A 15850-nucleotide genomic window follows, 5' to 3' on the forward strand; every position below is an offset into this window, starting at 1 on the left:
AAACTCAACCAACTTCCATAATTAGACCGCTGATAGAAGTTTCGTTCAAATAAATTATTAGGTGACAGTTAAAATCTACCCCACTAATAGGAAGATTTGAAGGTATTTTTATGTTCTATGACAAATTTTATGGCACAATAGCTTTATTTTTTAGCACCGTTTAAAGGGATCAAACTACATTTGCCATTTATTCAACTACTTCTATTTGCTTAATTAATTAAAAAATACAGTGTCTTCTTTATTTTATTTACAGCTAACTTCTTTGGCAATAATAATAGGAACTGCTTCTATTCATGTTGTGGCAGTTAAAAATTGGAGCTAGATATCATAATTTAGAAGTCTGATTCAGAATTATTATTAATTAAAAGAAAATGTTAGCCTCCACGTTATATATTGTATCAATTCTTGATAATATAGTAAATGCAACGGGAAAATAAATCCCTAATAAGTTTATATCTATTCTTCACAGTTCACTCCACCGTTTGCTTTGTTTTTAATTAAAGCAGAGAAATTGTGGGTCGTCATTGTTTTATTACGTGTTTGAGCTTCTTATGCTTAGATTCTAATGTCATAGGTGCTTATATAGTTATATTAGCCATCATACAATTAATATATATGATGTACATTTATTATTGCTTAAGCTTAGGAAAATTTGTCCAATAGAAACTCTGAATTTGTAAGGTGAACTATCTGTAATAAATTAATTGGATTGACACATTTTGATGGCTCTAAAAAGTCCATTTATAATTCATAAAAATTTAATTAGTTAAATCTAATGCTTTATGCGTTTATTTGGATAATCTATAAGTATGAGTCACTTTCTAATACTTCACTCTCCAATATTAAAATATAATAGGATAAAACTATAAATAAATAAAAATCTGGATCTATAAAAATATTTGTTATTTGTCATTATCTCTATTCAGTATTCACTCCCCACTGCTTGAAGTTGATACTAACCCAAGCAATAACAAGTCAGTGAATTTTATGATTGATGACTTTCAAATTATAACCCCATTTTCTTTTTGAAAATCTTATTCGTGCTACACAAACCTAATTGTTAATTTTATACTTCTCAAAATACACGAGAATATTTAATTCCACACCAAAATAAATATTTTACGTGGGACCCATGCATAAACGTGCGTCTGAATCTGTCACTCAAATCTTCTTATCCAAAGCCTTTGTTGAAATTTCAAATAAATAAATATGTTTATACTAAATACGTTATTGTGACCATATAAATGTGAATTAGTACTGAGATAGACAACGTTTTAATAACGTGGAATGGATGTACATAGATTAACGGAAGAGAAGTATTAACTTAGTATTGCATCATGTGTTTAAATTGAAATTGTTTAAATTAATGAAAAATGTGATAAAATGTCTCTTAAAAAATGTGATAAACCTTTTAATTAGTTGGTGTAAAGTTTGACGGAGTTTGAACATATAGACATTATCCTCAGAGGAATCTTGCCCAAGCTAATTGTTTACCATCTGTAACTCATCATGTTATACAGCTACATTTTGCATAATTATGGTGTTTAAATTGATTTTCTTTTTGCAATACCAAAAGAAAAATGTATTTTAGTACTAATACTAAGGCCCGACAGATAGATAATTAAAAGTTTGAAGTTAAATTATGAAAAATTACCAACAAGCTATTAATCTAGTGCTTTAAGGCTCTACTAAATCCTCATAATGATTAAAAGGTTAGGAGTTCAATTCCTTAATAATATAAAAAAAAACTATGAAAAATTGTTGATAGATAAAAAAATAATGAAAAACTGAAGTGCATAAATTGGATAAAGATGGTTGGGTGAAGTAATAGTAGTGATTGCTAGCATTGCCACATGTTCCTTCCCATGACCATAAATTCCAAGCCACAATCCCTCGACTGCATCCTAGTGGCCCATCGCAATGGCAAAAAAGGACTTCCCACAGTGACACGTCAGCAAACAATGGTGACAACAATTTACAAACTGATATTTTATCCATCATTATCATTAAGAAAAAATATTTATATTGACATTTTTTCATCTATTATTCCTATTTAATTATTATCATTCACTCTATTATATTAAAAAATGAATGAATAATTAGTATTGTGACAATAGATATTAATATCTATCTTAATTATCTTTCCTTATTTGTTGGCTCAAGTGAGTTCACGCATGACCTTTTCTGTCTCCTATGTACAACATTTTTTCTGGTTTCAATTTTGATTGTTAAACAATATATGCTTTAAGTATTTAGTACCAAAATTCTGTAGGGGCTAACAATGACAGTATCTCTGCTACTGTCATCACCTTCTATTGCTTCTATACTAAACAAAGGGACAATCAAATTTTGCAATTATGGTTCACTTCACTCACATAAATCCCATGTGAAGGGATTCAAAGTGAGAGCTCTTAAAGAGAAAACAGAGGAAATCAAAATCCCATCACAGTCATCTTCAGCTGAGGAAGTTACAAAGAAGTATGGCCTTGAAGCTGGTCTTTGGAAGGTACCCATTTCTTTACCATATATTTTGTTTTAACTTGGAGTATATGTGCTGCTAAATTTTCCAATTCCATAGGCAAAAAAAGGTTTTACTGTTTTCTATGCTAAAGCGTGTATTGTTTCTTACTTTGTTGAAAAAGGAAGCATAATTTTGATTTAGCTTAGAGCAAGTCAAAAAAGTGTATTACATGGATATATTGCTGAATTTTTTATACAAAAGGAAGCAGAAACCCTTGGAAAAAATGTAGTGTTAAATCAGTTAGGGTAAATGACTAATTTTGCTTGTGAAATTGAATTCGTGTTGTGCATCCTTTGATATTGCTTTGTCTCAATTTTATTGTTGCGTTTACTACAGAAGATGTGCCACTTGACTAAAGTCTTCTTTTTGAAGCCATAGGTTCACAAACAATTAACCTTATGCCTATTTGTTTATCTTGGATTGTTGGTTTTCTTTCCATTTCTTCTGTTAGCCTCCTTTTCTCCCCAATTCCCGTGTTTCGGGAAGCAAATGATAGATTGTTGTAGCAAGGTTTTCAACTACTGTTGTCGTGATTGGGGTTATGTTGCATTTATCACAATTGTTGGAAGATAAAAATGAGATATGGTTGGGAAGAGTAACAAAATCACAATGTTGCGGTTGTGGACTGCAATATCCTTTTTTATCGTCAAGGAAAGTTCATTAATGAATCAGCACCTTCTTTATGTATCCTATCTAAAATGAAAATTATGGCCTAAAGCAGATTTTCAGCTCAAAGGAGGAAGGAAATAATGGTTCTGAACAACAGAAATCAAAGGGTGATCAAGCCAAGGAATTGCTAGCAAAATTTGGAGCAGCATACCTGGCCACCTCCATTACTGTGTCATTGATCTCATTCGCTCTATGTTATGCACTGATTGATGCTGGGGTTGATGTCCAAACATTGCTACAGAAGGTGCAACGCTTAAAAAACAAAACCTAATTTAGATTTCAGTATAACTCAAAACAATAAATAATTGCCATGAATTTATACATTATATGTGTGTATCTTTTCAGGTAGGAATCTCAACTAATGAGACAAGTGGGAAAGTTGGTACCTTTGCTTTGGCATACGCTGCGCATAAAGCTACATCTCCTATTAGGTTTCCTCCAACAGTAGCTCTTACCACAATCGTGGCTGGTTGGATGGGAAAGATAGCTGAGAAAGATTAAGTAGATTTAAGCTTGTAGAGTATCTTCAAACACTCAAATGTCTTATTGTAATATGCTTCTTTAATCATATTTTCATTTCCATTGACATTAACTTTTGTTTCAATTTTAATGCAAACCGAAATAATTAACAGTAGGATGGATTCGCCATAGTGATACACAATACCATTGGAATAAGAATTTTGTTTTGTCTGAAAAGTGTAACTGGGTGGTTTGAGAGCATCAATTTCAAAGATCTATCCCATGACAGTATGACACTATTCTTCTAGGGACTGAACTCAGGGCTCACTTGATAAGTAATCAATGATCAACCATAGTAGTCACTAACATTCCCATGATTCAGCTCACTAGTCACTATTATACAAACATCGTGAAAGAGGGATATCTGAAAATGATAAGTCAATTAGCAAGCTGAAAGGAAGCAAAATGACCGTATAATCCCTAACAAAACTAATCATTTAACCAATATTGTGCTGAATTGCACACGTTGCAGCTATAGAAAAGAGCAAATTTGTTTAGTGATAAGATTACCTCAGAATAATTTCAACTGTGCATTCCAAAGTATGTTTGTATTGCTTGCCAAACATAGACAAGAACTAAGCGCTCCAGAAATCCAGGATTACATTACAATAATATACAAGGATGAATTCAGCAAAGCCACTGTATTTATTTTTCTTGAACTACAAGTTTGTTTGATTATCTAAAAATATCTGTACAATGAGCCAGAAGACTTGCCACTTGGTTCCTCAGATGAATTTCTTGGAGAAGCATTGAGAAAGCATCTTCATGGGACCTTCAATCCAACCTCTAGAGCTATGTTGAAGACATATGACTGGATGTCATAGGTTCTGGGTGAGGGAAAAACATAACTCTCTAGAATCCTTTTGAAGCTTCAACCTCCGGTACGGTTAGATGTTGCAGGGGCTTCACTAGCATTTGGAGGATGAGTTGGGGCAGCAGGAGGCTCATGAGTTACACGATCATCTTCTTGAAGTGTACTATCCAGTTCGTTCCACTCAAGTCCAGCTGTAAATGTATCAAGTTTCAAAACAAGCCAATTTCATTTTCATTAAATAGAATGGAACTCGCAAACCTGTCCCATCCTACAGTGTGTCATATAAAAAGAATGAAATTGAGGCTAGGGTGTCCAGAGAGGTTACATTCTGTTCTCCACATGTCTGTTATACTAACATCAGCATCTGATAAAAGCCAGTAATCAGCATCACTCTGCAAAGAGAAAGAAAATTGTTCCAAATGAGCTCAGACATTTGCTTTCTTTTCTTAAATCAGAAGTAACACCCCACCTTTTGGAACTCAGCTGCTAAGATACACTCTCCCTAACAATTTGCAATTAAGCATTCTCATATACACACACACACACACACACACACACATATATATATATATATATATATAATTCCAGACTTAGGTGGTACTTACATCAACATCTGAAGGAACAATCTTCATTATCCCGCTCACAAAGTCCTGTGCGATAGTAAAATCTGAACTAGGCCCATGTTCATCTTGTCCCTGCACTTCTATTCCTTTCCCTCTATCCTCTGCTATGCCCTTCCCTCTATCATTGGTGACCAATATTGGTTGTTGTTTGCTAAATTCTGGAGTGGGTGGAAATTTGGGAGCAACTTCAACACCATTAATCTCCTCAAACTTCTCTTCAAATTGACTAGAATAACAGACAGAAAAAGGGAGATCAGGAAAGTCAATTTATCATATTTGCAATCTTCAAGTGCCATTCCTTCATACGGCGTTGTCATCAGACTATGCAATTGCAATAGCAAAAGGACACTTGAGGTCAATGATTACATGATCACGAAAAAAGTAAGTATGCATACCTAACAAGGTAAACATCTATTGGACCCATTGTGCTTCTCAGGACCATCCTGTATCTTCTCTGGGGATAATCAACAGCCTAATAGAATGTGGGAAATTTGCATTGAGAAAGACACATGTAATATTAGTAAGTTCTACACAACTTCTGAACTTTCAAATTACCTCATCAGGATCAGGGACCTCTAAAGTGGTGCCATGTGGAGCTTTAATTACAATCAAGGTTTCATTCTGAAAGTGAAGAATAAGTTTTTAGTCAACATCCAAAACAAATATATATTGTAAGAGGCAAAGAGAACAAAGAATCGTCATATGAAAATATTTATTAACATGCATAAATGAAGAAACTTACCTGGAAGCAGGGCAAATTCTTTATATCTTCCTCAGTGACAAAAAGCAACCTTTGATGGTATAAATAGAAGAGCAGCACATCAAGTAAAGTTGTGAACATAAAAATTAGGCAAAATGAAACATACGGATAAAAGTAAAACTAATACTTCTCATTGTTTTCATCTTCACTAAGGTCTCGTAGTCTTTCTTGCATCTCTCTGCAATAATTAGAAAGCTCATAGTCAGTCACTAAATAGAAAATAACAGACAAACAAGTAGATTATTAAATTAAGAATCAGCAAAAACGTGGCACACAAACCTTATTTGCTCATCTAACCGGCACTCCTCCATTGCAAGATTTTCGACTTCTGCCTGGGGATGAGAAACAGACAAATCAAATGCCAACAAATTTCCACAATTAATATTATATTTGAAATCTAAAACATGCAATAAGTTATAAGCCTAAATGCAATGCCAATATCCAATTGCAAAGCATATTACATCACTACTGAAATTCAAGTCAGAAAGTTTATCGATTTATTTCAACCCGAAAATATAAAAATAAAATGTATCACAAGCTTTTCTCACATCAAATGTTTGAAAGACAATCTAGCTTCCACAAGAAAAGAAGAAAGAAAGGAAAGTCCTTGACAACAAATCATAAATCGAATCTGTCATCCAACGTAGCGAATTCTAAGAAAAATTGAATCATTACTAACCTGTAAGCTACTAAAACTATCTTCAGCCTCCTCTGGTCTTGAGACATCCAGTCCTCTGACCATTTATTAACGAGTTGGTAAGGAGTTTCGAACTTCAGATAACAAATATAACAACAATGACAAACATATAGAAAGCATTCTTACTTCCATTGAATTCTGTTCTTGAGCTTCTTTTCTATAAGGCCAATCCCTTCAAGAACATTTGTTATATCATATATCCTCCTCTTTTGCACCTATTGATACAAACATAAATCTAAGTGATCGAACTATACGACGTGGAGTCTTCAGACTAAAACAGAAAATATTAACCTCCAATGTGTCAGCAGCATTATTCAGATCAAGAATACCATCCTCTGCTTGTTTGATCAAATTGATGAATTTCTTTGTCAACAAACCTAAATATTTGTAAATAAAAAGACAGGTTTATCAGGTAAAGCAAGTAACAAATTGAATAACAATGAAACCTTCAGGATCAACAATGAATTAATGAAGACATGAGCAATGTTGTAATACTTAAAGAGCTGTCGTAACGACATGGACCAGCGGGTGTGAGATTGTTGCCTGAAGGAGAACCTGACAATTTTAGAGGGGAAAAAGAAAAGGAAAGGTGGTGCATGTTAGCTGACAGCAATTTATTTTTCAACCAAAATATTGGTCTACATAATTTTCTTTGGATATTTCCCAGAACTAAACATATAAAAGCTTACTATACAAAGTTTGGAACATAATATTCACCAATATTTGATCCTGGGGTTTCAGGTCCATATCCACTGCATTTTGTAAGCCTGGAGGACTTGCTACCCTTCCCCGTCTTTGCTGATACAGGTGGCTGAAAAGGTGTATTAGCTGCCTCAGTGGATCCAAGATTCATGCTATCACCCGAATGGGCTTCAAAATCAGCCACTTCATTCTTCCGCTTCAATTTCTGAAATGTACAAAATCCATAGAAATGATAATATACTGAACTAGTTAGAGATTGTAAGAATTAAGTTCTCAAAAACATTCATGTGCCATAACCATCTTCCCAGTATGAAAACCTATACAGAGAGCTTCACATCATTGCAAGAAGGTAATTTCAAAAGGATGTACTTGTTATAATACCCACAAAACAACATATACGAAACACAAATTGTCAACACAAGCATAATTCAATACTTGTTCATATGTCAGTAGATTTATAAAATGGAGGAATAAGGCAGAACTCCACAGCATTTATAAGAATTGACCAATCAATCCACTACCATATCAGGTGCTATTCATTTTTGCAAACACAAGTAACTGCATTTAATAAAATAGTATGAAGGGCACCTCAAGGAAATGCAACACCGGCTCCACCAACTGAGGAACATGTGGATGGAGTGCCTCCTTTGGGGTCAAATTAGAGAAGCTATCACTTGAACATATAAATATATAATAGTTCATGACACCAATTTTACAAAATTGTTAAATAGTGCCTCTATATCATGGTTACATGGTTCAGTCATATACCCTACTCACAGGTAGCAAATTTGTAGTAACATGTCCATGTATTGGTTCGTGATAAAAAATGTCTAGTAATAACAATAACATACAATTTAACAAGTTATAATTCAGCTTCCTGAACTAATTGAGGGAGTAATTTGAACAAGTCAATAACTCAGTAACTGATTAAACTCCTAAATTGAACAGATCCCCAGTACTATACTCTAAAAACTCTAGAAACATCACCAACCACCAAAAAACACTAAAGTTAATGATAAAAATACCAAGAACAGAAGATTAAAAAAATAAAAACGAAATAAAAAATTAAAATAAAATTAGGAAATTAATACTCACATGAGACTTGACGACTAAGGCCTCGGCTGGTTGATCAACATTTCGGCGTCGATCAGGGGCGAAGCGATGATAATCTCCGGCAGCGACAAAAAGCGGTTTCATCGATGAAAACGGAAGTTGGCGTTTCATGGAATGCATGATCTGATCGGACGGGACAGATGCGGCGGAGGGTGGTGGCGTCGTGCCTGACATGAAGTTGCCGGAGATGAAGGCAGGGTTGGGATCGAAGAGGTTAGGGTTTAGGGAAGAGGAATTGAATATGATGAACGGAATTGAGGGTTGAGAAGGATCTAAGTGTTTAGAAAATGAGAAAATGAAAAAGAGCGGGAGAAGAAAGAAAAGAAAGAGAGCAGAAAACGACAAGGGAAAGAGAAAGTGGGAGAGGGAATTTCGTTTGGATGTAGATGTGGTGGGAACCACCAATAATTCACAATTATAAATAAATTTAATTAGATTTATTTTATATGGAAAAATTAACTCTTTTCTATACATATTTTTGGGGCTTTGAATTTTATTTTGACTTACTAAATTGCAAGAATATTTCCATAAACAACTTCTGTTTAGTTAGGGTTAGACGCGAATCACACGTTTAATGGTTTATGGTCATTCATCCAATCACCCTCCACTATTCAACATAACTACTACGTATAGAAATTGCCATAAACTTGTTTAATAAGGGTTGACTGAATTTAATAAAAATAACTCGTATAAATATAAAAATAACAAAAACTTGGGCTGGGCTTCACCTATCTAATTTCATTGCATTTATTCTTCGGCCCAAAATCGAAGATACGATAATAAATAGCAACATTATACCTTGGCACGAGACAAAACATAAGTTATCATAAATAACTCTTATTATAATGGCAACACTCTTCAGAGTTTATAATCATTATTACATTTATCAGATGAGTGTAAAATATATACACTGATACTGTAAAAATTTATACACATATACTTTATCATTCATCGTTCATTTGGATTACCTTTTCTGAAAAAAGTCGATAATAATAAAAAATCAATGATAATGATACAATGACAGTGTATAAAACTCATATACTTTCAGTGTATACATCTTTTTCTCTTATCATATAATTAATGACTAATTTATCAAACACGTCCAATACTACACTTCTCATTTCTAAACTATTTCAAAAATAAACAAAAAAACTTATCAATTATAAGTTTCTAACTCCTAATTTCTTCAAATCTAGTAAGTGTTTTTACTAATGTACTTTTAGATTAAATTAGTTTAGTTTGATGTTTAGGCGTTATGGCTTAAATTTTCATATGTTCATGATCTCAGGTTAACGGTTGAAGATGGAAGCAAATATCACGATAAGCTGAAAATGATGTGAAAAATGCTTAGTGTATTTTTGTTTTTTACACTTCAATAGAAATGAGCTTCTTCGATGTTTCGGTGGCTATATACGACGAAATTTATGATGGTCCTCACTCATTTATCATCAACCATGGTCCGAGGGGATCTGACTTAGAATAAGCGGTCATTTATGAATACTTAGACCAAATCTAATAAACAAATGGGTAACCCATTTCATCACCCACGTTCCACATGGCCCAACTCCAGATTTCAACACATCAATTGTACTATTGGACCAACCACAAAAAAAGTATATCACTTCATGTGTCAGTTATTATAATTGGTCATAACGCACTTTTCGGTAGGTATGCTCTCGACAATAACTCTTCCTGAGCAACCAAATAAAAAAAAATCGAGGCATGCTACGTAGGTAATACGGAAAAGACCACACGTTGAAAGAGGTTGAAGAATGCTTCAAAGTTCCAACATCATCCTTCGCAACAAAAACCTACCATATAGTACATTCCATAAAGCAAGTGGAGGTTGGTGGCAAGAGTTAATAAGGTTGTAAAAGAAACTACCATGAATATTTTTTCTTACTCCATGTGCGTTTAATAATGGCTAGCTATCTTCACGAATGACTTAAAAGTCTTTCAACAATGATAGCTGCCATTATTTCCTCGTGCCATGTGGTCTGAAAATAGCACCGATCTCACATTTTATTTTTAAATTAGGATAACTTAGTTTTTATAAGCTTTAAGCTAGATCGCAAAAGAAAAAACATAGAGATCTTAATTTGTCAACTAAACCACTTGTTGTGATAATTTTCAATCTCACGTTTAAGATAACAGTAATCATTATTCACAGTATTATTATATTTAGCAATGAATATACTTGGCTTCAATATTTCAAGCTATTCACTTCTAGAATTAACCGCTTGCTTCTAATATTCATATTAAATTCAGAAAATAGAATCAACAATGATTACCTTTCTCGTAATTTTTCTGTTACTATATACTGAACCAATCAAATTTAATAAAATAATATTAAAATATTAATTTTTAGTTTTATGATTTTTATTTTTAAATAAATTTTCTCATTGATTTGATATATCAAATAAGACATAAATCACAATATATGATCCCATCCGATAACTATAACAAGAGCTAGCACACAACAAAAAAACCTCCAAGACACGTTATGCTACTAAAAAGTAAAAACCACAAGGAAGCTTATGGAATGTGTGATGGTGATCCCATGCTTTTAACGTTGTCCTATTTTCTGTTTTAAGTTAATTATATATTAATATGTTAATAAAATAAAAATTTTAAAAGTAAAAAGTAATAAAACCAATCACTCTAATTGGTTTGGGATATGAAATGAAATATCATTTAGGATAGATGATCTTCATCCATCTAATGTGATCATTGTTGATGTGTGTTGTGTGAACTGAAGACACGATCCAAAAGCTATGGGAGCATTGATGATATTAATTAATATACTTCAATTAAATATGTCAAAAAAATTGGTACTTGTATTTTTTTATTGAAATCTTAATCGTGATAGATCCAATGCGTAGAAGACCAATGCCAATTTTGCATGGAATTCAAGTCAATCGACACTCCTGGTGATTATTTTATTTGATAACATTTAATGTATATGTATTATGAATGTAACAATAAATATATTATTTATTATTATTTGTATTAATTATATTTAAAATACAACAATAATTAAATATAAATAATATAATAACAATATGAAAATCAATCACACGTACTGCATTTTTTCTCAACCTTTAGATGCAAGAGACAATCTCAAAATTAAATAAAGCACACATTTCTTTTCATTCTCGTCCCGAAATTTAAATCCCTGGTCTCATTTTGATCTCACTTGTTAAATCAAACACTAATAGGTAATAATTGAAATAAAAGGTTTAATTATTAATCAAAATGCAACCTTATTTTCCTACCATTTATCCTATTTGCATTTGACTCATTTAAGGTGTCATAGTTTTAATATTATTAAGCCATTCGATCGTTGATTTTTTATTATTATTATTATAAAATTAATTAGAGCTGTATTGAAATTAACCCCTCTTATGACATTGATGGCAAGTTTTCTCTCCCGCCACATTTAATTATATATCTTATTCGAAAGGATAGATTCCCTTTTTATCTCATTAATTATCAAGTCATCAATGCTGAAAGTAGCCACATTGATATTGTAATTATTAAAATTAATAAAGAAAATCCGATTTACACAACTCAAATTGCCTACTCTAAGCCTTTTTATTATAACTCATTTTTTTTAAATTTGAATGATGATACATTGCTTTTATTTTAGGAATGAGTTTTATAAGTCGCTTTATTTATAATAAAAAATTAGATGGCACCTCAAAAAAATTGTTCACCTACAAAGGTAGTCTTATTATTTTGTTATTATGAATCAAAATCTCCAAAGTATATATATATATATATATATATATACACAAGTAAATATTAAAAAATATAACATCAAAATCATTAAAAAAATAAATATATTTTTAGTCCCAGTAGATTAAGACTCTTTTGAATTTAGCACGAATAAAAATATTATTTGATTTAGGTCCAAATAAATAAAATTTTGATTTTATTTAATGATCTTATGGAGAGTATGTTGAATGTTAATATGGCATACATTAAATATAAAACTTAAGTATATGATATGCACAAGGATCTGCTGTCCCAAATCCTGTCACAAATTCTGTCCTATATCAATCATATTATGCTATGTCAGTTAAAAAATTAAATATTCATAACTTTATCAGTTTTGCTTCATTGTGATTGGCCAGTAACATGATTGGAGACAACAGATCCCCATCAATATGATATAGACCAAATCTAAAAAATTAACACATTACAAGACTAAAATGAAGATGTTACCAAATTTAAAACAAACACATTGCCGAGTGTCAAATAAAAATGGAATGTACCAAATAACAATGGAGACTATAGGAAAAATAAATTGGTTTAGAGGGACCTAAATCAAAAATAATTTTGCATAGACGAAATTCAAAAGTAGATCTACTTTACACTAAAAATATCTCTATCCCCTTTTATAGACACGTACACGGCACAAGCTAAAAAGATAGTAAGATTTAATAGTTTGAACTTATCTAGACATAATTTAGTAAAGCATACTCAAATGATAAAATAATAAAAAAATTAATAAAGCACAAAAATTATTAATAGAATTACATGCACAACATTTTTAACGATTTAAAATTACAAAAATACAAAATCAAGCCCGCACTAAATCAGATTTTAAACTCGGTCATCCTACTATTAGCTAAATTTTGTCTTTGTGTGCATCAATCAAAATCATTAAAACTATTTTTTTGTCATTTTCAATAAAAGTATATCATACTTAAAAAACTGATTCTTCTAAGTTCTATCAACCATGTTAAAAACACTAAAATTTAAAAATATGTGTCAGTTATACAATGAACTTAATATGATGTATTTTTCCTCATAAATGTTAGTATTTATAGTATGAGATATGAACTCTCATCCCTCTATTACTTATCATCAAATTACCTTATATTTTTTCCTTTTAATAAATTTGTGATAAGTGAGACTTAAACTCAGAATCTCCTTCCCACACATTTATTCATGTCGACCAACTTATGACTCCAAATGCATTGGTATTGATAGTACACAAAAAAAAAATGCACTGTTCATTTACCTTATCTCTTGTATCGTTTTCAGACCTCTGCTCCCATCTTTCAGGCTCATTCATTACCGTATATATAATAAAAGACTATACGCTTTTATGATACTCCACTTAGTTAGTAATTAATAAGCAAAGTTCGCTATTACATTGCATGTTTCCGAAATTATAGACTATAGTAGAATCACAATTGAAATGGTTAAAGACAACCAAAACTAAACCAAAATGTTGTGTTCATAATTGTTGTTGCTACAACTTTATCTCTGTTGTTACTCACCATAAAGAAAAGGAAGAAAATTGAAACACTAGCGAACAATACAGCAAATATATATAGCAAACAAAATCATGATACTACTTTCACTTTCCTTCTCACTAAACATCAACACTGCAACTCTGAAGAACCTGAAACTTCACTGCCGGAGCCACAACTCCAACCCCACCGTTCCGATCTCCGGCGAACCTTATATATGCCGGACAGTTCACAAATATATGGTACCTCCCAGAGATCCAATTCCCCACCCTCCACTTCACCCTCCCGTTGACTTTAAGGTTGACCATAACAGCACCACCATTCTGATCCTGCTGCAGAGAACTCAACGTGTAAGGAGACACCGGCACGGCGGCGCCGAACAGAAACGGCGACCATACGGTGAAGTCCTTGTGGCCCTGGTAAGTGGCTGGAATCGCCGTGGCAAGTGAGATCTGTTGGTTCCGGTAAGAAGCATAAACATTTAGCTTCTGGTAATAGATTCCGATTCGTTTGTTAGGGTTATGAGCTAAGAGTGTTACTTGCATTGTGATGGTGATTGTGTTGGGGATGGGAACAAAGGAAGGAGGTTGAGTGGAAGATAGGTTAAAGGCGAAAACGGTGGCGTCTTGGAGCATGAAGGTTGGTTTGGTGGGACGGAGGATGATCCATATTAGGAAGATGATGAAGAGGATGAGGACGATGAGGACCACGATGACGCCGAATATGCGGCGGAGGAGTGCGCTCCGCTCCTCATCGCCGTGGTGGCCGCATTCCTTCACGGACATTGTTTTCCGAGTGTGTGGTGCAGTAAGTGATGCAAATATTGGATGTGTTACTCGTAATGTATGGACTCACCAATGTTGAAAATGTTTCTATTTTATAGATTGTGACACACAAACTTTGGACATGTAATTTAAGTAAATATATATAACTTTCATATTTATTTATATTATTTATATTAAAAGTTATTAATAAATATAAGAAAATTTATTGTAACAATTCTTGCACTTTCAATACATACATCAATTTCTTGTTATATGTGAATCCAACTTCACCAACACATTTATATTATAACTTCTTGTTATGATAAATAATTTACCGTCTCGCAAATTTCCATATCTTTTAACTCTATATTCTATTATAATTTCTATCAAATATTCAGCATTTTATGTGATTTTTTTATCGTCAATAAGAAATAGTTAAGGACATAATGATGAATATTTATGTTCTAGAAAATAAAGGGTGGTGGTGTGTTCATCACTAGTTTATATAAAAATAAGATTGATATGTCTTTTTTATAAATAAAATAGGATTGAGAGTGGGGCGTTGAGGTTAATAATATTCTTTTTGGTACATTGGGTTAATAATCATTCCACCTGATCTGATTGTTTTGTTTTGTTTTTTTGGTGAAGGATATATATAAATCTACCCAACAAAATGTTAAACCAACGGTTCAATGAAGGTGACAGTGAGCATGACAATGGTGGAACCCTCCATAATAACACCAAAACATTGTGTTGGAAATGTCAATTATGATATAGTACTGCTGACTTCACCGCCAACCATGTGTAGTACTTTGCAATGGCTAAAGGATTATAACAGGGATGACGTGTTTCATCTTTCTCTCACGATCTAATGAAAAAGTGATATTTCATTAAATTAAAAAGAATTCTATAAATATTAAATAATATATCTGTATTATTCAGAGAAAACTCATTTATTTTAAAATAAGTGATCCCCATTCAAAGGATTAACTATTACTGATTTGCCACTTTTAATAACTGGATCAGATCTGATGGTTTATATTGTTAATAATGTTCATCTGATTTTGGGTTTGCCCAAAAGTCATATTTAGTTCAATTCGGTTAAACTGATAAAAAATGTACACAAATGAATTAGTGCTTCATTAAAATCAGAATAAATTAATACTTTTTAAACTTGAATTGTGCTTGTGATGTAAGTATATATATAAGAGAACCTCAGGCTTGGTAGAGCATCACAGGTTTGGAAACTGCAAGTGAATGTTAATGAAGTTGAATTAAAATGATTTGACTAGTCTTTTGCAGTCAGAATATTGTTTTCTTTAAGTCTTCAAATTTATTATATCGAGTATTTTTTGTGAAGATTATATAGAGTATAAAAGGCACTTAAGTGAATGTTATCTGATT

The 15850-nt window shown here is 32.4% G+C and overlaps 3 protein-coding genes across 3 annotated transcripts; 1 reads left to right on the plus strand and 2 right to left on the minus strand.

Moving 5' to 3' along the window:
- On the plus strand, positions 2130 to 3779 carry LOC109351741. The gene is made up of 3 exons (XM_019593319.1): positions 2130 to 2506; positions 3243 to 3434; positions 3536 to 3779. The coding sequence occupies exons 1-3, from the start codon at positions 2282 to 2284 to the stop codon at positions 3689 to 3691; spliced, it is 573 nt and encodes a 190-aa protein (XP_019448864.1). The 5' UTR covers positions 2130 to 2281; the 3' UTR covers positions 3692 to 3779.
- On the minus strand, positions 4215 to 8727 carry LOC109351738 (transcription factor E2FB-like). The gene is made up of 14 exons (XM_019593317.1): positions 8401 to 8727; positions 7321 to 7510; positions 7099 to 7158; positions 6895 to 6980; positions 6730 to 6818; positions 6586 to 6640; positions 6186 to 6238; positions 6034 to 6084; positions 5889 to 5937; positions 5702 to 5767; positions 5542 to 5618; positions 5129 to 5372; positions 4849 to 4915; positions 4215 to 4714 (listed from the first exon to the last, which is right to left on the minus strand). Exons 1-14 carry the CDS (start codon positions 8590 to 8592, stop codon positions 4581 to 4583), a joined length of 1413 nt encoding a protein of 470 aa, XP_019448862.1. The 5' UTR covers positions 8593 to 8727; the 3' UTR covers positions 4215 to 4580.
- Positions 13756 to 14571, minus strand: LOC109351740 (NDR1/HIN1-like protein 12). The gene has a single exon (XM_019593318.1). The coding sequence runs from the start codon at positions 14465 to 14467 to the stop codon at positions 13805 to 13807; it is 663 nt and encodes a 220-aa protein (XP_019448863.1). The 5' UTR covers positions 14468 to 14571; the 3' UTR covers positions 13756 to 13804.

Source organism: Lupinus angustifolius, chromosome LG07 (genome assembly GCF_001865875.1).
Source record: "Lupinus angustifolius cultivar Tanjil chromosome LG07, LupAngTanjil_v1.0, whole genome shotgun sequence".
Taxonomy (NCBI): Eukaryota; Viridiplantae; Streptophyta; class Magnoliopsida; order Fabales; family Fabaceae; genus Lupinus; species Lupinus angustifolius.

Coding starts and splice junctions, on each gene's coding strand:
- LOC109351740 (XM_019593318.1), bottom strand. CDS start 14,467: ATGTCCGTGAAGGAATGCGGCCACCACGGCGATGAGGAGCGGAGCGCA.
- LOC109351741 (XM_019593319.1), top strand. CDS start 2,282: ATGACAGTATCTCTGCTACTGTCATCACCTTCTATTGCTTCTATACTA. Junction 2,507..3,242: donor TTGAAGCTGGTCTTTGGAAG/GTACCCATTTCT, acceptor GGCCTAAAGCAG/ATTTTCAGCTCAAAGGAGGA. Junction 3,435..3,535: donor TCCAAACATTGCTACAGAAG/GTGCAACGCTTA, acceptor GTATCTTTTCAG/GTAGGAATCTCAACTAATGA.
- LOC109351738 (XM_019593317.1), bottom strand. CDS start 8,592: ATGTCAGGCACGACGCCACCACCCTCCGCCGCATCTGTCCCGTCCGAT. Junction 7,159..7,320: donor AACCCCAGGATCAAATATTG/GTGAATATTATG, acceptor TAAAATTGTCAG/GTTCTCCTTCAGGCAACAAT. Junction 5,619..5,701: donor AGGTCCCTGATCCTGATGAG/GTAATTTGAAAG, acceptor ACATTCTATTAG/GCTGTTGATTATCCCCAGAG.